Raw genomic sequence first — 23,428 nt, 5'->3', positions numbered from 1 at the left:
AAAAGATGCTGGGCAGTGGTGGCTCACACCTTTCATCCTAGCACTTTGGAGGCTCAAGCAGGTGGATATCTGAGTTTCAGTCCTGCCTGGTGGACAGAGTGAGTTCCAGGACAGACAGGACTACACAGAGAAACACTGTCTTTTGGGAAAAAACTAACTAAATAAATGAAACACTTAAATAAAAGTAAGTGATAGAAATTTCAAAATGCAATTTTTAAAAGTTACATCACACCTGAGCAAATAATATCCAAATATTTTTAAAATACAGCCAGTTGTGGTGGCAGAAGCCTTGAATCCCAGCACTCAGGAGGCAGAGGATCAGGGTATCTCTGAGTTAGAGGCCAGCCTGGTCTACATAGGAGTTTCAGGACAGCCAGGGTTTCATGGAGAGACCCTGTCTCAAAACAAACAAACAAAAAACCCAGGAGGAGGAGAAACTGCTGTTAGCAATGAAGCACATCATATACGGTTTCTCCTTCTTATCTAACACATGCTTCCATCTAACCCAAAATTTGCTAAGAAGGCAGTGTTCTAGGGTAAAACATTATCTGTTCTGCCTGCATATCTCTGGAGCGCAAGCTCCTAAGTTTTTCATGAGATATCACAGAATCAAGACCGGGGAAACCCACAATTGACCATCCAGGGCTGCTCTTCAGAGTCTGTCTTTATTTTTTTAATTGAAAATGATGTTGTCTTAACACAATAGATTCTTTTTTAATATTTTATTTTTTGAGACAGGGTTTCTCTCTGTAACTTTGTAGACCAGGCTGGCTTTGAACTCATAGAGATCACCCTGCCTCTGCCAGCCAGTGCTGAGATTAAAGGTGTGAGCCACCATCTGCCTTTTTTAACACAATAGATTCTGATCACATTTTCCTCTGTCTCATCTCATCTCAGATCCACCCTACCCATCCAATTCCATACCTCCTTTCTCTCTTCAGAAATCAAACAAACAAATAAAAAACAAATAAGAATTAAAAACAACAGAAAAAAAACCCAACAACAACTCCCTCACACACACCTCATAAAAACACAAAATCAGAAAACAATCATATATAAGCAAAACTCCAGTAATGCAAAAAAGAAATGCCCCAAGCATTATGAAAGAAAAAGTCTTGGAAGATGCCACTCAGTTAATTTTTGTTGACCATGGATTATTGGATGTGGAGCCTGCCCTAAGGTCTGTGTTTTCTTGGCAGCTGAAATAAGGAGCAAGTGTAATGCAGGCCTGAAAGTTAAAGAAATGACAAACTGTGAGTAAAAAATTCTGGTAGGTTCTAATTTTTAAACATTTAAGGTGACCTTTGTCTGTATAGTTAGTTGCAGGGCAGCTGGGACTACAAGAGATCCTGTCTAGCAGGGCAATGTTGGCTCTCGCCTTTAATCCCAGCACTCGGGAGGCAGAGGCAGGCATATTTCTGTGAGTTCAAGGCCAGCCTGGTCTACCGAGTGAGTTCCAGGACAACCTCCAAAGCAATACAGAGAAACCCTGTCTTCAAAAAACAAAAACAGCAACAACAACAAACACACACACACACACACACACACACACACACACACCACACACACAGAGAGAGAGAGAGAGAGAGAGAGAGAGAGAGGGAGAGAGAGAGAGAGAGAGAGAGAGAGAGAGACCCTGTCTCTAGAAAACCATCAAATAAAAATAAAAATTTACTCTCCATAAAAAGTTATGATGTATTCCACAGGAAGTCTGGGATGAAAAATCCGAATTGAATCTAAAGTAACTGAAGTATCAGTAAGGCTGTCTGTTCACATCCTTGAACTTCCAAAACTGTGATGAAATTAAATCCATTTTCTTTATAGCCTAGCATGCTGGCACATGCCTTTAATTCTAGCATATCTCTGGACTCAGAGACAGAGAGACCTCTTTGAAATCAAAGTCAATGTAGTTTACAGACAGAATTTCAGGATAGGCAGGACATGTACAGAAAGCCTTTCTCAAAAGACAAAACTAAGCCGGGCATTGCTGGCACACACCTTTATTCCAGCACTCCAAGGTGGAGGCAAAGGCAGGCAGATCTTTGTGAGTTTGAGGCCAGCCTGGTCTATAAGAGCAAGTTCCAGGATACCCTCCAATGCCACAGAAAAACTCTGTCTCCAAAAACAAAAAACAAAAAAAAAAAAAGAAAGAAAAACAACCTACACTTTAAATCCCCAGGAACAGGAATTATAGATGATTGTGTGCTGCTGAGTGGGTATGGTTTCAACATCTGAAACCAGGGCAATCAGTGCTCCTAACTGCTGAACCATCTCCCCAATACATGTATATGTGTGTTTATGTATGTATATATGTACGTATATATGTTGTGTGTGTGTGTGTGTGTGTGTGTGTGTGTGTGTGTGTGTGTGTGTGTGTGTGTGTGTGTATGACATTGAGTTTCATTATGTAGCTCTGGATGTCCTGGAAATCACTATTCAGATTGAGCTGGCCTTGAACTCATAGAGAGATCCTCCTGCCTCTGCTCCTAAGTGCTGGAATTAAAGGCATGTGCTACCACTCCTGTCAATATTTTTTTATTTTTTAAAGATTTTATTTATTTATTATGTATACAGTCTTCTGCCTGCATGCGAGCAGAGGGCAGCAGATCTCATTCAAGGTGGTTGTGAGCCACCATGTGGTTGCTGGGAATTGAACTCAGGACCTCTGGAAAAGCAGTCAGTGCTCTTAACCGCTGAGCCATCTCTCCAGCCCGTCAATATTTTTAATTCACATAAAAGGTGTCATGAAAGGGATCAAGATATGTATCTGTTTTTAATTCAGACTTTTCTGTCCATTTTCAACTTCTCTGAATCTTTGTATACGGATCTCACCTGCTGTCTTCATCTGTGTACACTGGCCTTCAGTGGGCTTTCCAGACACTCTCTTTCTCCTGATTTACAGTGTATACCCACAGCTATCTTCACATACAACAGTCCCTTAGGACTTTGTGTAAGAATTTCTCTAGGACTGTACCCTTGAGAAGAATTTCCATTTTAAAGGTTAATTCAAATCACCAGCATGGCAGGATTAAGAAACAATTAGATGATTAGTGAAGCCATACTCTGAGCAGACTAATGGTGGCATCCCCTTAGACAATTAGATTTTCAGAGGTCTAATGTAATGGATTAGTTGATCTCTGGATAGATTTATAATATGATGGAATTATTTGGAGGTGGTGTCCAGTCAGAGGAAGCAGGTGATTGTGAATATGTGTATTTTTCATGCCCTATCCTGCCCTGGCCTTTTATTGTAGCCCCTTTCTCTACTTCTTCCTCTCCCCTGTCCTGTGGTATTTTGAGACAGGCTCTGTATGTGGGTATCCTTGGCTGGAACTAATTATGTAGAACAATCTGACCTGGAACTCACAGACACCTGCCTGCCTCTGCTTCTGAGTGAAGCCATGGAGCAGATTAAATCTTTCCTCCCCTGTTTTGGTCAGGAACACAAGAGTAACTAATAACTCAGTGATGAAGTCTAGTTTTCCTGAGCACTGCCAGACTGATCTTTAGGAGGGATGCAGCTCTTCCCAAGAATCTCACTATCACATTGAATGATGCAGAAGTCAGACATCTGCAAGGACTTTGTGAGCATAGTCCTGTCCTGGTAGAGGCTGCCTCAGTGCATACTTTCTTTCTTTTTCCTTCTCCTTCTCTTTCTGGAAAAAGCATCTCAGTATGATGCTCTCGAAGGACTGGAATTCACTCTGGAAATCAGGCTGGCCTCAAACTGACAGAAATCAGTCTGCATCCTGGGAACTGGGATTAAAGGTTGTGCCACCACACCTAACTCTCATAGGATTTTGTAATTTCTATCTCTGCTCAAGAGCCAGACTGGAGTGTTTTTTTGTGTTGTTATTTGCTTTTTCTTTAAATTTGAAACAGTATCCCACTTAGCTCAGGCTGGTCCTAATGTAGCTGAGGATGACCCCACTTAGCTCAGGCTAGTCCTGATGTAGCTGAGGATGACCTGAAGCTCTTGAGTCTACTGCCCCCACTTCCTAAAAGCTGGGAATAGAGGCATGGCACATGCCACTTCACTGGTTAAATTTGGTTTGTTGTCACTGGTTGAAGTCTAGGTTTGGTATAATGGGGTCCTGGCCCCCAGATTCAAAAGTAAATTAAAAGCTAGGCAGTTTGCAGAGAGGCTGGGAAACTTTATTCAAAGCAAAAGCTAACAGATCAGAGATGAGTTGATAAAACAGACAGTGGGACACATGAGGGAAGATGCTCCCAGGCCCCAGAAAGTGTCTGCAGCTTCCCTCCATGTGTTTCAGGAGAAGTAGAGTCAGCCTGGGGCTCTGATGGCACATACCTTTAATCCCAGACCTTGGGAGGCAAAGGCAGGCAGAACTGTGAGTTCAAGGCCTGCCTGGTCTAGAGAGTGAGTTCTAGGACAGCCAGAACTACACAGTTCTCAAAAAAAAAAAAAAAAAAAAAAACCCAACTCAAACCAAGCCAAACGAACAAAGAATTATAGTGGGGATGAGTAGATGGTTGCTAAGAAACCTTAGCAATTGAGGAGTTAGGTTCAGTTCTCAGCGTCCATGTCTTACAACTCACAGATCAGGCCTTGGAAATGCAATCCCCCCTCTGGCTTCTAAGAAAAACTACATCCATGTACACCCCTAGCTAAAGACAAAATATTAAGAAATGACCACAGGAAGGTGGACTGGTGGAGCACAGAGTTTTTTTGGTTTTGGTTTTGGTTTTGGTTTGTTTTTGGTAAGTCCCAAAAGTTTTTTTGTTTGTTTTTTAGATTTTACTTTTATTTTATTCAATCTTATTTACATACCAATCCCATTACCTCTCTCTCTGGCCCTCCCATTCCCCCCATGCTCCCCCATCACACCCCCCACCCAAATCCACTACTCAGGGAGGGTGAGGACTCCCAAGGGGTATCATCAAACTCTGTCATATCATTTAGAGCAGGACCTGGGCCCTTCCCTGGGTATCTAGACTGAGGGAGTATTTCTCTATAGGGAGTGGACTCCCAAAATCCACTCATGCACTAGGGATAAATAGTGGTTCCACTGAAAGAGACCCCCAAAACTGCCCAAGAGCCCCAGTTAGCACCCATGTTCAGGGAGTCCTAGGCTGGTTTCCCAGATATCAGACTGGGGTCCATGAGCTCCCCCTTGTTCAGGTCAGCTGTTTCTGTGGGTTCACCATCCTGGTCTTCACCCCTTTGCTCTTCACTCCTCCCTTTCTACAACTGGACTCCAGGAGTTCAGCTCAGTGCTTTGCTGTGAATCTCTGCTTATTCTTCCATCAGCTACTGGGTGAAGGCTCTAGGATGGCATTTAAGGTAGTCATCAATCTCATTATAGGGGAAGGGCATTTAAGGTAGCCTCTCTGTGATTGCTTAGATTCTGAGTTGGCGTCATCTTTGTGGATTCCTATAGATTTCCCTAGTGCCAGGTTTCTTGTTAAACCGATAATGGCTCCCTCTATTAAGGTATCTCTTTTCTTGCTTTCCTTCTCTGTTCTTCCCAACTGGACGGTTCTGATCCCTCTTCTTCTCCTCCCCCTCCCCTTCTCCCTGTCCTCTTTCTCCTGCCTCCCAATTTACTCAGATCTTGTCCTTTCCCCCTTCTCGCGGGTCCATGTATGTTTCTTATAGGGTCCTCCTTGTAGGCTGCTTATCCTTTGCTCTATGCCTAATATCCACTTGTGAGTGAGTACATACCATATTTGTCTTTCTGTGTCTGGGTTACCCCACTCAGGATGAAATCCCAGCACTTGGGAGGCAGTGGCAGGCAGATCTCTGAGTTCAAGGCCAGCCTGTTCTACAACTGGACTTTTTAGCTGGATAGTACATAGATGTACTCAGTTCATCTATGGGGTCTTTGCTATGAAATGACATTCTACAGAAGGAATGGACTCTGTTTCTCCTCAGTGAAATTCATGGTTTGGAACCACTCCAAGACACTAGAACCCCAAAGTTCTCAGGGCAGCTGAAACTAGCCAATAGCCACCTCAGCCCTCAAAGCTGTCCTTCTCTAAAAGCAGACCAGGACGACACAGGAAAATGTGGTTTTGATGTTTTATTAAGATAGTTAAAAAATGTAACATATCAAAAGGCTGAGGCCCTTCTATGATATGTGAAGAAGCAGGGGGTAAGGCATCTGTCCCCAAAGAACCATCCAATAAAGCACCTAGGTTGAAGAAATCTCCTAAATCCTGGTCACTGAAGGAATGTGTAGGAGGAAGCTGGGGATCACTATTCCTGGGTGTGGGGTTGACCATCAGCAAGAGTCACTGTACCAGGCAGTGACTCCCCTGGAGCAGGCAAAAAGACATCACTCTCAATGACCAACAATGGGTTTCTTTCTCAGGCTCCTGTGATCTTCACTTAGAGCATGGAGATCTGAGAGAGCAAATCCTCAAGGATGGCCTCTGGGCAAGCTTTGCTGTTGATTCAGGGGGCTCCTTCCTTGGGCTGCTCCCTGTGTTGCAGGTGTGGGAGCTGGGTCAGCAGGCTCTCCCTCCTTCTTCAGGATGCTTGGCTCTCTGGGTTTGTGTCTAGGACAGGATGAACTCAGAAGACCACAGGGTTCAAGCTTGGCGAGGTTCCAGCAATCTTCATAGACCTGTCCCAGCTTTGGAAACAAAGGGAGCAGGCAATGGAAAGTCCCTGATTCAGGTATCTCAGGATTCCGGGCTCTGGTGCTTGGTCTGCTGAGTCCCAGACCTCCATCACACAGGACTGGCAGTGCTGGTGCATGGTGTCCCTCTCACAGCAGTTGATAGAGGGAATTTGATATTTAAAAGACATTTTAATACTGGCGTTTTTCTACTCTTCCTGAGTAGGTGGTCCTTGGTGTATTGTGGGGGAGGGCAGAGTTGGGCAAACTGTGAGGAGACTATTGCACCAGCAGTTCCTATCCCCCTTGACTTTCAATTTAAGCTCCTCTTAGGATGACATTATTCAAAGTCAGAGGAACTGAGCAGAAATTGGATTAGCAGCTGTGTTGGGTATCCAAATTAGAAGTAATCCTAGAATTACTGGAATTAAAGGCATGTGATCCCAGGTGCTGGGATCAAACACATGAGCTCTGTTACTCTTCACTCTGCCATGGTGGCCTTGAATTAGAGAGATCCATCTACCTCTTAGTCCTGAGTCCTAGGATTAAGGGTGTACCACTGAAGGGACCAGCTCCCCATTTCGGCAGCCATAACAGCCGAACACGTGCTTGTCTGACCTTGCCTTGGTAACTAAGAGGTCAGATGCCTACCTCATGGCAAGGAACCAATCAGAAGTTAGCTGGTGGCGCTATGCTTTACGGCTCTGGGTGAGCTTTACGGACAAGTGCACAGGAATGACACGCAGAGCATAGCAACCACCCTGGGAGAGCCTATAGGCCATAACAACCAGTTGACCAATCAACACAGGGCAAGCCCTCCAAGCCTGGAGCCACACCAATCCTGAGCCTGTGCGTACCCCTAGACACTCCCCTTACGCTGCCCTACAAGATCTCTATGCAGACTCTTCAAGCTGTCTTTTCTAGCCATCCGCCATGGTGGGTGGATGAAAGACCCGAGCTAACATTAGCTCGTTAAACAACAATAAAGCCTCATGCTGTTTGTATCAAGCTTTTGACTCAGCATGGTGATTGGGGTGGCCATGGTCCTGGGCTGAGATCCTGGAGGCCTGAGCTTTCCGGGGGTCTTACACCACCACTGCCTGATCTCTATAACTTGCAGCTGACTATGCTTTCTGATCCTCAGGCAAGCTTTAATAAATCATAAATAACATATCACCACAAGATTATATCTCCTAGAAATTACAGCCATGCAGCTGTGTGGAGGTAGCACATGCCTTTAATACCACCACACAGAAGGCAGAGGCAGGTGGAGCTCTGTGAGTTCAAGGATAGCCAAGGATACACAGAGATTCCTGTCTCAGAAAAAAAAGAAAAGAAACTATAGGAATGTTTTACTGATGATACCTCAACAATACAGTTGCCTAAGCAAGACTTAAACAAGGACAGCACATAGACATGCTAACATGGATAAGGGAAAACCTCATGAGGCCCTAGTCCTAGACAAAAGACTAAGCAGCTAAGGGATGCTGGGAGGGAAATGTGGTGCTCCCTAATTGGTGATCCAATACCAAGTGGTCACCCCTGAAATCATGTCCATGCAACACTGATTGGACTCTGCCATTGTATCTATATACTTATATACATGTTGGGGACCAGGAAAATTCCATTAGGAAATTTCCAGCAGTTCCAGTAACCGGGAGCCGGTCTGCATTGAATAGAGAATGCTAACTGATATGCTATTGAATAGCATGGCCTCAGTGGAGAATGACCCCTAGTTTCCGTCTCTACAGAACTAAGTATTTGAATAGGCCTGAACCTGGCCAGAGGGCTGGGTGTGTAAGTAACAAGTGAGAGGACACTGAGAGTTAGGAGCAACCAAGCAGAGAGGTTGTCGTCAGGAAAGAATAATGGCCTCATGGCTAGGGAAGCATGGTTACGATACAGCTTGGAGGATTTTGAATAAAGAAGGAACTCTAGTTTTGCAACATGGAACCGAGTGCTCTCTAAAGATGACAAGATGCCTGTGTTTGGTCTTTATCACCGTTGGGTTACTAGGAATTTCCAAGTCCATGCTCCCCCAGTCAGGCCAAACCTCATGACTATCATGGCTTGGGGCTGAGACATGCTGGGCCACAACATATAGATATATACATAATTATATATGTGTATGTACATATATATAACAAGAACAATTAAAGAAGAGGAAGCCAGGGGTTGGAATGGGAACAAGGAGTTGCCTGAAAGAAAGGAATGGAGGAAAAGGTGTAATCATATATATATATATATATATATATATATATATATATATATATATATCAAGGCTTCTCTGTGTAACAGTCCTAGCTGTCCTGGAACTTGCTTTGCAGACCAGGATGGCCTCGACCTGGAAGAAATCCACACACCACTGCCTCCCGAGTGCTGGTATTAAAGGTGTGAGCCACTAACACCTGGCATAATATTTTAATTTGAAAAGTTAAAATCCCAAACAAAAAGTCATAACAAAATGTCATAAGTACCAGTAGCTGACTGTCAGAGGCAAAGCCCTCTCTCATGACTTTCCAGCAGAATGACCCCCAACATGTTCTGTAGGTGTTGCATTTTTACATTATCTCTGCAATGGAGCCCAGTAGCAGATTTCATCTTACAATAGCTTTCATGTAAACATTCTCTAATTGGTGTTATCATTTAGGTAACTCTCACAGCATATAGTTATATCAGTAAAGGGAAATAACTGGTAGAATAAATGTAGGTTGGCTTACCAGATGTGGTCTGGGTAGTCAACAATAGCTATCTCACATTGGAAAGACTGGGAATCTGGTAGTTGTTCAGTCCAAGAGGCTGGATGTCTCTTGGTAGCCCCAGTCTGGTGCTGAAGGCCAGGATTATTCCTGGGGAGCTGCCTGGGAATTAGAGGTGTTCACCACCATGCCCGGATGGCATTTCTTAATCCAATTAATTTGACATTAAGTTAACAATCAAACCCTCAGAAAACAAACACCTCAGTGTATGAAAGTTTCTCTCAAGTCCAAATTATTTCCTGTTCCAACCTCTGGCTTCACCACCACAGAGGCCATACACATACACAAACAAGGCTTCCGCCCAGGGGGTTTTCGGGCAACTCAAAACTACCCAGAATATTAAAGTCCTCAGTGGACAAAGTGGCCCCATGGTGTGCAGAACTAGATGGCTGAGCATGAACTTTTTTCTGTATTCAGAAACTAAGGACTAGTCAGCCCAAACTCAAGAGAGTTATAAGACACAATCAAACCCCAGGAGGTAGGAGTTCCTAGGGACCATCTTCTTCTCCATTTGTTTGTTTGTTTTGTTTTGTTTTGTTTTGTTTCTTTCTTCAAGACAGGGTTTCTCTGTGTAGCCCTGCTACATCCTAGAACTCCCTTTGTAGACCAGGCTGGTCTCTCACCTGCCCCTGCCTCCCAAGGGCTTGGATTAAAGGGATGGCTCTTAGGGGCCATCTTCAAGGCACTTTAAGGCAAGAAAAGTTTTCTTCATTCATTGGCAGGTTCACGGTTGAGAACAAAAGATATTAATGAGAAAAACATACAAATTGATTTACTTTAAGCTGTTGTGGCACAGGTGCCTTCAGAATTGCAGACCCACAGGAAAAGGGAAAGTGTGTGAAGTATGTGCAGCTGTACAGAACAAAAGATGGCCCAATGGTCACAAATGGAGCAGAACCTAACCAAAGCATCTGGCTCACACTTTGCTTGGTATCTGTTTTCACGCCTTCCCTCCAGGTATCATCGAGGGAACCTGCTTCAAGAAACAGAATTTTCTTATGCTCTGTCTCAGGGTAGAAAGACAGGAAAGAGGAATGAGAGAACCTTCTGGCTTCTACTGTTTCTCAAGTGCCAAGGGGCTGTATTTGGAACAGTGTTCCAAGACCCATCACTACCACTCAAACAGGCGAGGTTCGGAGGCCAAACAGTGTGGGAAGACATATGCACAGAGAGGGGCCCTGGTACATCCAGGGGGACAAGTGTGCCTATATTCAGGGCAGGTCTTCACTCCTCATTGGAATATCCCCCCACATGCTAAGAGCCGTGTTTCCTAGCTGGTTCTACCAAGCTGAAAATGAAGATTAAACACCACAAATGGCATAGAACATTGGTGTGTGTGTGTGTGTGTGTGTGTGTGTGTGTGTGTGTGTGTGTGTGTATTTGAAGACTTAATTCAGAACCAATGTCTTTGTGTTTATTTCCCAAGATGCCGTAAATTCCATGCTGTTCATGTTTTTAGCCTGCATATATGTTCAATTGGTTTCCTGATTCATCATTGATAAGGCATTTGTATCACAGAATCAAGGGAGGAAGAGAAGACATGAAAATACAAAATCAGAACCTCTTTTTGTTTTTTGAGACAGGGTTCCTCTGTGTAACAGTTCTGGCTGCCCTAATAGTCTCTCTGTAGACCATGCTGGCCCCAAACTCAGAGATCCGCCTGCCTCTGCTCGCCAAGTGCTGGGATTAAAGGCGTGTGCCACCACCACTCAGTCCAGAACCTTCTCTTAAACACTGCCTGTCAAGTCCCCTAAAGACTGTCTTACTTTTAAGTAGTAGAACCAGTGGCATTCAGCAGGCCCTGAAGCTAAATCCCAAGCACCAAAAACAAAATATGAAACTCTGAAGATTTAAAGGGCAAGCCTGAAGTGGTGGCACATTCATCTAGGGTGGAGTGGGGAGGGGGAGATGCAGGCAGACTGCTGAGTTCAAGGCCAGCCTGATCTACATATCTACACAGCAAATTCCATTAACACCAAGGCTACACGGTGAGACCCTGTCTAAAAATTTTTAAAAAGGCAAATAAAACTGCAAATAACGAATTTTTTCCCTACTGAAGACATTACCACCATCATATAAAGTTATCTTCATCTGTAAAAAAGTAAAACGACTGTGGCTTTGGGTCCCTGCTGGAAAACCGATTCTGCAAGCTTATCCACATCCCTTTCTTTCTTTTTTGCATACCGACAGAGAACCAGTACATAAGTTTAGTGCTCCAATTTGCACCTCAGGTGAGGGATGACAGTCTCACCCCATCCTCCTAATGCTGGGCCTAACAATTCCTCCTTCCCATTTCCATGATCTCCGAGCCTTGAGGGCAGGACAGTGGGCTTGGATGGTTTCAGCAGCCCCGTCAATTTCAGTGTTTGAGAGAGAGCCTCTTGGCTGCGAAGTTAGCTGTCACCTGCTGGTGGTAGAAAAGCGGAGATGCGCCGCACTAGCCAATAGACCACTAGAGGGTAGCATCGAGCCAGGAGCCAGAGCAAATTGTGTGGTTCCGAAGGTTCTGTGCAAACTGATCACCCGTGGTTCTAAATTAAGTAGATGAAGCAGTGCTGCTTTTCACAACGGAAGTCGAGAGAACATCCATTTAGGATAGACAGACCCAGTAATGTCTGTTGGGCAAAGTGAAAGGAATGGCCAGAGCCCAAGGCTTTTTAAAGTCTGGTAGGAAAGCAACCAACAATTGGATAACTTCAGTAGTTGTCTACCATAATTATTCTAACACATAGGCAGTCCAAAGGAAAGAATAGGGGGCTGGAGAGATGGCTCGGCTGTTAAGAGCACTGGCTCCTCTTCGAGAGATCTAGATTCTATTCCCATTACTCAAGACAGCAACTCAGAACTGTATCAGTTCCAGGGTACTTAACATCTTCACACAGACATACAATACAGCCAAAATACCAACGCACACAAAATAAAAGCAATTTTTTATTTTTATTTAGTAAAAGTAAATGAAATAAATAAAACTAAAAGAACATTTAAATGTTTTAGTAAAAAGAATGTTAAAATACAATGTCCAGAAAGAGGAAGAAATGTGATTTTAATACATATTTTTAAACTTCATATTATTTTTACATTATATATTCATTCCATCAGCAAATATTTTCTAAGCAGGTACAATTATGTTCTAGACAATCATGATTCCTAAACAAACAAACAAAAACCCCTGCCTTTATAGAGCTTGCCTTTTGGTGATAGCACATGGTTCATGTACAACATATGGAAAATGTAAAAGTTTTTAATTAGGGAAAATCAAACACTATCATTTAGCCACCCCAAGACACCCAGTGTTGGCCAAGCATGGTAATCTCAGTCCTGGGGAGGCAAGGCACAGGACTGCCAGGAGTTGAGGGCTAGTCTGAGAGAAAGTGTCAAGACTGATGTTTTTCTTCTGCTCCGTTTCTTTCTTGTGGTATTGAGGACTTAACACAAGCTGCCTGCATGCTAGACAAACACTCTGCCTGTAACTTAACTTGCTCAGGCAGGCCTTGAAGTTTGGATCCTCTTACGTCTGCCTCTCTTGTAATTGGGATTAGATTTATACCAGGACTTCCTTGTTTTTTCCTGTTATTTCTTTGACCTACCTGTACCCAGACATCTAAACAGTGTACCAACCTGAGATCTTATTGTACCCTTGTTTCATACAGACTCATACAATTTTTGTGGGGCAATTTTTGGAACTGCCAAATCCTCTTCATAAAAACTCCTAAGCAGATTTATAGGATGATTGTTAGTCCATAGCTCTGGAGTTATTAAAAATTCCAAAACAATATTTGGCAATATAGGCATGTGCCACTTAACAGTTGGCAAAAGGTGATTCTGCAATTATACAAATATCTGGAATATACTTGCAGAAATCTAGGTGATATACCACTCATATACCAAGTTACATGTTTGTGCATGTGTCATATATCTTTTTTTTTGTTTGGTTTTTTGAGACAGGGTTTCTCTGTATTGCTTTGGAGGCTGTCCTGGAACTTGCTCTGTAGACCAGGCTGGCCTTGAACTCAGAGATCTGCCTGCCTCTACCTCCTGAGTGCTGGGATCAAAGGCATGCGCCACCAACGCCTGGCATATGTGTCATATATCTATGGCATAAAATCCATTGCTCTTAGGGATTTAATAGAACACGAGGTTAGTATAATTGTGTAATCTGAGAACAAGATAATCATGGGACATATGAGGCTATCACATATTGTTTTATAACAAAATTTTAATATATTTGTATATATAAGTAGAAGCACATGAAAAACATCAAGTACAATATAGAACATAACCAGTTAACAGTTTTTTGTTTTTTTTTTTACTTTTTTGGTGGGAGGGATTTCGAGACTGTTTCTCTGTGGCTTTGGAGGCTGTCCTGGAACTAGGCTGGTCTCAAACTCACAGAGATCTGGGAGAGATGGCTCAGCGGTTAAGAGCACTGACTGCTCTTTCAGAGGTCCTGAGTTCAATTCCCAGCAACCACATGGTGACTCACAACTACCTTGAATGAGGTCTGGTGCCCTCTGCTGGCATGTAGGCAGAAGACTGTATACATAATAAATAAATAAAAGGAAAAAAGAAAAGAAAAAAAACTCACAGAGATCCGCTTACCTCTGCCTCCTGAGTGCTGGGATTAAAGGTGTGTGCCACCACTGCCTGGCTCAGTTAACAGTTTTTTATTATCAAGTATCACACAATAACGAATTGTATCTTGATGCAAGATCTTTAGAAGCACAGATTTGTTTACATCTGCATCACCACACACATAATGCTCTAAAATGTTAAGAAAGCTTTGACAGGACAGGGCGTTGGTGGCACACGCCTTTAATCCCAGCACTCGGGAGGCAGAGGCAGGCGGATCTCTGTGAGTTCAAGGCCAGCCTGGTCTCCAGAGTGAGTGACAGGATTGGCTCCAAAGCTACACAGAGAAACCCTGTCTCGGGGGGAAAAAAAAAAAAAAGAAAGCTATGACAGAACTATGTCATGGGGACTTTCCAGCTGCATTATAGTTTTATTGGACCATTGCTTGTGAGGGAGCTATTGTGTACTAAAATGCCATTTTGTGATAAATTAAGTATATGCTGGATGAATGGATGAGAGAGAAAACTGGGAGAGAAAAGACAAAGAATTCTACGAACAGGCAAGTGTGGGCATCAATAACCAAATGTCTGATTTGGGGAAAAGGAATGAATTTGATATATTCTCAAGATGTGGTATTCACATGTCTGAGGTACCCAAAAGAGCAACATGTCCAGACCTCAATGTCTGAACTAGACAGAGCTTGATAAATTTTCCATTTTAAATGGCCCACAGCCCATTTGGCAAAGGCCAGTGGAGCTTATTTGTCGGGCAAGCTTTAAGAGATGGGGCCCTGTAGGAGGCTCTAGGTGTTTGGGAATGTGGCCTTTGAGGGAGACTGTAAGGTCTGGCTTCTCTCTTCCTGCTCACAAGGAGAATGATTTTGTTTTGACCTGGCCCCAGGTTGTATTGCCTCATCACACACCACACCCCAAAGCAATGGAGCCCATCAACCACCAGTTGGCACCTCCAAAGCTGTGAGTCAAAATAACACCTTTCACGTGATAAGTTACTGTAGGTGTTAATAACAATGCAAAGTTGGAGGATCCAGGTCTATTTCACACATCAGAGAACAAGCAGGAGATTGGTGGGGTCAAGAGAATAAGGAGAGGACAGAGGCTAAGAGTTCTAGTGAACTCTCTCTATCCCAAAAACTTGGCCTTTAATGTCTTGCTCCAGGGAAGCTTGGGATGGCTAAAATATTTCTATATCTTCGGAGGGCTTTCATCTGATTTAACATATGCCTGAGGTAACTGGAGAATCCTTCATAGAGCTAGCTGTTTCACCCCTTGCACCACAGTTCATCAGTTGAGGCAATCAATTTACCTGTGTGTGTTTGCTCCGATGTCCCTACCTGTACACACCGCTTGCATTTAGTTTAGATTTGTCTCCATATAAGTTTGAACCATCTTACATAATTCTGAAAGAAAAACACACACTGGGCATTTAATAACAGAACTACAAAATCTCAAAATCATGTGCAGAATATTCCATGCTCCCGGAGTCTTAGCAACTGAACAGCAAACCAACTTGGGGGGTATTTTTGACTCTCAGAAGTCAAATGAATCATTCTAAAAAGAGTTTAGTAAAAACAAATGTGAACAACACTTTTGGGATGTCTAGTATGACCTAGTCAGTATTCAGGGGCCATAAAACAAAGATGAATAAGATCAAACCAAGAATCTAGGAGACAATTGGAGACACATCTGATTCAAGACATGACACCCAGTAGACTTCAATCACAGAGCTACTCTGACACCAGTGAAAGATGGCAATTCTGCACCTTCATAACTTGGTCATCATAGGGCACTATTACTTCATACATTTGTTAAGCTGATTTTTGCTGGGTGGTGGTGGTGCATGCCTTTAGTCCCAGCACTCGGGAGACAGAGGCAGGTGGATCTCTGTAGTTCAAGGTCAGCCTAATCTACAGAGTGAGTTCCATGACAGGCTTCAAAGCTAAACAGAGAAACCCTGACATGAAAAACAACAACAATAAAAACAAACAAAAAAAGAAAAAAAAGCTGAGTTTTAGTTATGAATATTCTATTTTGATTTGTGGAAAAGCAGAAATTAAATGAAACATTTTTTAATCCTGAACCTGTTATTTAAAAATGCCCATTCACTATTTTTTGTTTTTGTTTTTCAAGACAGGGTTTCTCTGTGGCTTTGGAGGCTGTCCTGGAACTAGCTCTTGTAGAGCAGGGTGGTCTTGAACTCAGAAATCTGCCTGCCTCTGCCTCCTGAGTGCTGGGATTAAAGGCTGTGCCACAACCACCCAGGGGCAGTTGCCTTACTTAATTTTTATTTCAATTTTTTATAGTTTTTCTTTGGCAAAAACTTTTTAATTTCAAGAGTGCTCATAGTTGCTTCTTGGAGTCATTTTACCATGGCTGACAATTTATGTCAGTTAATTCCAACATTTTTGGTCACTTTTTAATTTTCTTTCACAATTTTGTCTTATGGTTTTGTTTTAAATCTGTGTAGTCTTGGATCTCCTGGAATTTGCTTTGTAGATCAGACGAGCCTCAAACTCAGAAATCTGCTTAATTCTGCTTCACCAGAGCTTGGATGAAAGGCACTTACCACCATTGCCTGGCTTGGTTTTTAAAAAAAAAATTAAATTTATTTTACTTTTTTATGTATATTTTACCTGCCTGGATGTGGAGTGGACATGCCTGGTGCCAACACAAGTCACAAGATGGCTTTAGATTTCCTGGAACTACAGATGGTTGAGCTGCCCATGTGAGAGCTGGGAATTGAACCCAGGTCCTCTGCAAGAAGTACTCTTAACTATTGAGCCATTTTTCATCCCATACTTCTGTTTCTTGTTGTAAAACTCAGGTTTATTTAAACCTTACATTTATCATGCTTTTTAGGACATGGCTTCTGCAGAGAGGGCAGAACCCCACCTTATTAGTGTTAGATAGACATAGAAGCCCGGCTTCCCCTTAGTCTCCATGGATACCCACGGAGGGTACTTTCATGAATACTGGGCAACACTAGGTGCCCTGGGTGCTCAGGTGGTCTGCCCTGAACCCACAGGGAAGATGTTCTCATCCTTGTTGGGTAATGGGTGTCCTGACTCTCTCCACTGGGCTTCTGTCAATCCCAGAGAAGACGGTTCTACTTGGCTGTTCATGACACCACTCCAGAAGACATCTGGGAGCTTTGGCCTCATCACAGCCAGAGAAGGTAGAAACTTTGCTTTGTATTCAGGCATGGATGGAGCCAAGACTTTGTTTATGCTATTTTTTCTGTGATGCTTGGCCTGAGCAGTACAGTGTTTTTCTAAGTTTCCAATCCTCCTTTCCTGTTCTTTTGGCTGGAGAGGGCACACTTTTATTAGTTTTCTTTGCCTTGCTTTTTTTGGCTGTGCCCACTGGCATTTCTGGCTTCATTGGTTCAAAGTCTGTGTATGTGAAGCAAACAAACAAGCAGGAAATCTGCCTCCAGGTTCTGAGGTTCCCAGGATTTTTTCTTTTTCTCCCCACCTGCCAGTCTCTTTATGTTTTTGTCTTTTACAAAACATTCAGGGTTTTCGGTTGTCCTTTACACTGTGGGGAATTGTCCATTGCTTTCTAGAAGTGGGAGTTTTACGTTAATTTTGCTTTTTAAAAGCAATTCAAGAGGGGCTAGAGAGATGGCTCAGTGGTTAAGAGTGCTTGCTGCTCTTCCAGAGGGTTCAACTTCAGTTTTCAGCACCTATGTCAGGTGGTTCATAAGAAATACACAGATACATATACATAAAAACCCACAAATCTTTAAAAAGAAAAAGCACTGCACTAGAATATTGCTTATCTTGAATTCTAGAGTTTTAGCAAACCAGGTGAAGGCCTCATCTACCTCATCTAAGGGCACTTGTGTGAAGGACATATTTCAGGTGACTATCATAAGACTTTTTTTTTTTTTTTTTTTTTTTGGTTTTTCGAGACAGGGTTTCTTTGTGTAGCTTTGGAGCCTATCCTGGCACTTGCTCTGGAGACCAGGCTGGTCTCGAACTCACAGAGATCTGCCTGCCTCTGCCTCCCGAGTGCTGGGATTAAAGGCATGTGCCACCAACGCTCAGCCATAGACTTATAAAACCTTTTCAGAAAAAAAAAAAAAGTAAAAATTTGTGTCAGTTTTTTTTTTTTTTTTTTTTTAAAGACAATGTCTCATCGTGGATCCCTGGCTGGCCTGAAACTTACTATGCAGACCAGACTAGCCTCAAATTCACAGAAATCTGTCTGCCTTTGCCTTTCAAGTGCTGAAATTAAAGATTCATGCCACCATGTCCAGCTATTAACACTGTCTTAAAGGAAGTACTAAAAAGAATTTGGAAATAGTAGGAAAGTGATACAAATTTAAATACAAATTGAGACTGAGTGAAAAGTAACAAAAATGGTAAATTATGAGCAAACTGAATCTGAAAAGAAATTTGAAGGCACACTATCTACATGAAACAATAAAACAAAATTTACAATATTAAGATTCAAAATTAATAGAACTGGAGAAGAATATAGGGACTTAGAATGTCCCCAGGACTTTCTGTTACAAGGAAAGACAGCAAAAGTATCTAGTCATTCAGATGCTTTAAATCACAGATGAGAGCATTTGCCTACCAGGCATGAGGCCAAGTTCAATGGCTAGTGCCTCATAAAACCAGTTATGATAGTGCATGCCTTTCTTTTCTTTTCTTTTCTTTTTTTTTTTAGAACTCAGGTACTTATTTTCAGCTTCTTTATTGAAAGAGATTAACACACCCTACATGTTCAAATATAAGTAGTTTTTATCACAGTTTGCTTCTACACTTTTAGAGCAACCAAAGTAGAAATATTATTAAAGACAAAAAATTATATAGTGAATCAGAATGAAAAAAGTAGCTATGAAAATACACTGGTGAGTAAAGTTACCTTTCTCTTTTTAAAGTATTATAAGACATAGCAATTAGACATGATTGTGTATGTAAAACCTAGACGTTATATTACCTTAACTACATTAAAAGTATTCCCCTTCAGGGCTAGAGAGATGGCTCAGCATATAAGAGTACTTAATGCTTTTCTAGGGGACATGGTTTTGTTCTCATCACTGCATTTGTAAGTTCAGTTCCAGGATATCCAATGTCCTCTTTTGTCCTCCATGGTACCAGACATGCATGTGGGTGAATATACATACATGCAAGCATAACGATAGTGCATGCCTTTCAAAGTCACCTGGAAGGTGGACAAGACAGGATTAGAAGTTCAAGGTCACCCTTGGGGCTGAAAAGGAATGAATGAATGAACACACACACACACACACACACACACACACACACACACACACACACACACACCCACACACCCACACACACCCATACCAAAGAGATAGGGTGAGGTGGGCCATGCACACTGATGGGAGTGGCACCAACTACTAAGAAACCCTCCTATTATGTTCAACACAAGGGAGACATTAGCTAGTCATACAATGGAAGGTCTCTGTAAGCTTGTTTAACAGGGAAGCTCCTAGAGCAGGAAGGAAAATAACTAAAGACAGCTCACTAAAACAGCTTTTAAGAAAAGATTTTGACATGTTTTGTTCTTTAGTGCTTTTTCACTTGCTTTCTCTGTTGGGATCTAGCCATCCTGTCTTGTAAGAGCCTGAGATGGAGGGAAGCCTTGGAAGAACCAGGTACTTAGTCTGAGAGCATAGGGGATGTGAATTCTGTAAAGAATCTCTTGTGACCTAGAACCTGTCCCAGTTGAGCCTTGAATGGTATGGTTTAGCTGTCAACAACCTTCCAAGGTGTATGTTTGAACACTTGGTCCTTGCTTGGGTGGCAGATACTGTTTGGGGAAATTGGAAACTTTGGGATGAGGCATGCTTTCGCAGGCAGGTCATAGGGAGGAGGCCTTTGAGGATTATAGGCTGACCAGAAGGCTCATGTTCCTTCAGCTTTGGAAAGGGCCAGTCCTAACTGTACCCCCTCCCCCACCTGTAAGTCAAAATAAACCCCCCCTCCCTCATGTTTTATGTCTCTTATAGAAATACAGTGACACCTTGATTAAAGTCAGTGATGCTGTTCCCCAGAAACTGTAAAGTAATATTTGGTTTTTCAAGACAGGGTTTCTCTGCATAGCCCTAGCTGTCCTGGAACTCACTCTGTAGACCAGGCTGATTTGGAACTCACAGAGATCTGCCTGCTTCTGCCTCCTAAGTGCTGGGATCAAAGGCATGCACCATTACAATGGCTCCTTACAATTATTAAAATATTACTAGTTATTATTTAATCTACTTGAATATAGATAGATATCTTAGGACCTCTCTCCATTAGTAACTCCACCAAATCTGCTATTACTAAGGTCTTTCTTTCACAAAATGTTCAAGATACAAAGTGCATCTCTTAAACCATTCCCCTTGTCTAGCTTGGCCATATGGCACTTGTGTCCCCTGACCCCACTGTGAATATTTTTCTTCTCATGTGTGGAGGCACACCTGTTCATGTCAGGAATCATACTCCAACTCTCTCCCACCTTATTCACTGAGATAGGGTGTCTTAATCAAACCCAGAGCTTGTTGATAAGGCTAGTCTTGCTACTCACTCTGGGAATCCTATCTCTGCCTTTTGGAGGGCTACCAATCATATCCACGTGGCATTTCTGTGGGTTTCTGGGATTGAGCCACCTGAAACAGCACAGCGCTGGTCTTTAGAAACACTCTTCTCTCAAGGCAATACTTATCTGGTTTTCCACCTTTCTCAAGCTGCAATTCAGTCCTTTCCGGATTTTTTTGTACTCAAGTGTATAAACAGATACTTCTGCAGGGATAAACACTGTTGCTTCCACTTGGATGCTTTAAGCACAGGAGCTTCAGACTTTGCACTAGGCAATTATCCAAAAATGCAAGCTATGGCCAGACACGACAGTACATGCCTTTCATTCCTGCACTAGGGAGGCAAGGGCAAGCATATCTGTGAGTTTGAGGCCATCATGGTCTACATACTGAATTCCACGCCAGTCAGGGCCTCATAGTGAGGTCCTTTCTCAAAAAACAACAAAAATGAATGTTATGAGCTGAGTCTAAAGTATTAGAAAGCGTTGTGTTGAACTGGAGAGTTCAAATTCTAAAAATACGTGTTTTCCATTTAACCAACTCAAACACACAGGGAAGCAGACCTATACACTGGAGTTTCCCCAAAGCCCATTTTCATATGTAATTTTCTAAGAAATAGTGAGAAGGGGCAGTTAAGAGCACTTGTTGCTCTTACGTTTCCATTCCTAGCACTCACGTAGTAGTTCACAACAATCTGTAATTCCAGATCTAGACCTCATGCCTCCTTCTGACCTCTAGACAAGAGGCACACATGTGGTGCACTTGCGTACCTGAAGGAAAAACAGTCATACACATAAATCTAAAAAAATTAAAGTGAGAATAACGATCTTAATATTAAAAGCACAATAGTGGACCAGTTCTATCTATAAGATAGTGCTAGTCTGTCGCTCTTGCTGATTCTTCATAAATTATTCCATTCTTTGTGTGCTGACAGTTTCTGAATCTTTAGGGCTAGATTCTTCCTCCCAAAGGGGTTCATACAGCAAGATTCTTCTTTGATATCATCCTGTCCACTTTGCCCCCTCATAATTATCCCTCTTATCTCCATTCTCTCTTCCTGCTGGACTTGCAAGGATTCCTCTCCTAAAACAGTAAGAAAATCTGACACCTTGAACACTTATAAAGCCTGTCCCAGGAATACTCTGACTTCCAAGTCTGCACGTGCTGTGTACGCTTGGCTAAAAACACTCCTTTGTTAGCTTTTCTGTACTCTCCAGACTACCTTGTGTGTAACACCGAGCGGTCAGTCCACTGCTGTTCAGTTACAATGCAGGAAGCACGTGTGTCTCATCCACCCCAGCGTTTTTCAGTTTCTTATAACAGTAACTACCACGGCATTGCCTCAGGACAGCTGTTGAAGTGACTTCACCCACACAGCTATTTGACTTCCCATTAATCCTTATTCTCCAACTCTTTTGAGAGATTAACGGTCACTACACCTCACCCGTTACAGCAACACCCTCAGTCTTTTTTGGATGAATGAATGAGCGAGCCTGCCATGTGCAGGTGACTGGCGCCACTTTAGAGTCGAGGAGACGGGTGCGGGGAGCTGTGATGAAGGAATCACAACGGGACCTCTTGGAGCTGACCGGGTCAGAGTCTGAAGACGCGCGGTGCCACCGCCGCAGGGCGGACCTTGGGGAGAGGGTTCCCCGGCGTCCGAGCGTGCTCGCACCCGCGGCCGCCGAGCTCAGGGCGCAAGTGCGTCGGCGGGACCCCGGCGGAGCGAGCGGCCGAGCTGCGGAGGTGAAAATGGAGAGCGAGGGACGGCCTGGCCACCGGACCTGCTGCGCCACGGGAGGGGAGCGCGTGGAAAGACAGGCACGCGGACGCGGCGCCAGCTAGATAAGGGTAGGGGCCCACCTCGGCTCCGGAAAGGGGGCGGGCCGGGGCGGGGCCGCGGAACTCAAACGTCCCGGGCCACTGAGCGGATTTTCTCCGAGTTCGCGGTCGGAAGTGCAGCGCCTGAGCCCGGTGCGGTTGGACGGGCTGCGGGGAGCGCGGCGCTCGGGGGCCCGAGTCTTTTCAGCCCAGATAGTGCCCGGCTTTCCCAGGAGAAGCCGCAGCAGCAGCCCACGGAGCCTCAGCACGCGGCTAGGGCCGCGCCCGTGGCAGCACCGAACCTCCCCGGGGCCTCCCTCCCCTCCCAACAGGGCGGCAGGGGTGTGGCCAGGCGTTGCGGGGATTGGCGCTCCCGGTACGTCCGCGTCCGGCGCGGTGACGCAGAACGTCGACGTAAGTGACGCGCAGGCCCGGGCCGCTCCTCCTTCCCTGAGTGAGTGCCGGCCGGGTCGGGGCGGGGGGGAGAGGAGGGAGGGCGCCGGAGGGAGAGGCGACCCGGGAGTCGTTGTGGGCCGCGGGCCGGACCGGGGCTGGGGCTGCGGGAGCCCGGGCCGGGCGGAAGTCTTGGCGGGCCGTTGGGAGGTCGCCGAGGCTGTTCGGTGCCCTCCCTGGCCGGACTTGCGCTCCTGGGCGTCCGGAGCCTCCGGCACCGTGCCCACCCCGCTCCAGCTCGCGTCTCCAGACTCCAATTAGGTCAGGCTCGGAGTCCCGCGGCCGCGGCTCCGGCCCGCGACGCGCGGCGGCCGCTCGGCTCGCCTTTCTTCTTGCCCAGCCTTGCTCTCGGCCTCCCCCTCCCCCTTCTTCCCCCGTTCCTGGGTTTTGTTTTGTTTTCTGCTGTAGGGGTTTTTGTGTCAGCCCGAGCTCATGGGTGTACATTATCATGCTCCTCTTTTGTAGAGCACCCCGACGGCCATGGAGGCTGAAGAAACGATGGAATGCCTTCAGGAGTTTCCTGAACACCATAAAATGATCTTGGATCGATTGAATGAACAACGGGAGCAGGACCGGTTTACAGACATCACCCTGATTGTCGACGGTGGGTAGGGTAGTGGGTAGAGGAGAAAATTGGAGCTTAGTTCCCTCTCACTGCCCGCCTTTTTACCC

General features: G+C 44.2%; 1 protein-coding gene across 4 annotated transcripts in view; it reads left to right on the top strand.

Annotated features, from left to right (window-relative positions):
- The first annotated feature begins 22,440 nt into the window (after window positions 1–22,440).
- Znf131 (zinc finger protein 131) overlaps window positions 22,441–23,428 on the top strand; it is a 28,476-nt gene continuing 27,488 nt past the window's right edge. Inside the window, exons 1-2 of one of the 4 annotated variants that reach the window (XM_027401395.2) lie at window positions 22,441–22,717; window positions 23,222–23,360. In XM_027401395.2, coding sequence (XP_027257196.1) covers window positions 23,237–23,360 — 124 coding nt within the window. In that variant the 5' untranslated portion in view covers window positions 22,441–22,717; window positions 23,222–23,236. Of the gene's footprint in view, window positions 22,758–22,874; window positions 23,018–23,079; window positions 23,361–23,428 lie in introns of those variants that run through there. The other 3 variants (XM_027401394.2, XM_027401392.2, XM_027401396.2) reach the window with 3 other exon arrangements.

The sequence above is a fragment of the Cricetulus griseus genome, chromosome 2 (genome assembly GCF_003668045.3).
Source record: "Cricetulus griseus strain 17A/GY chromosome 2, alternate assembly CriGri-PICRH-1.0, whole genome shotgun sequence".
In the NCBI taxonomy this organism is placed as follows: Eukaryota; Metazoa; Chordata; class Mammalia; order Rodentia; family Cricetidae; genus Cricetulus; species Cricetulus griseus.
Note: the sequence above shows the minus strand (reverse complement) of the source record. Positions and strands in the feature narration are given on the sequence as shown.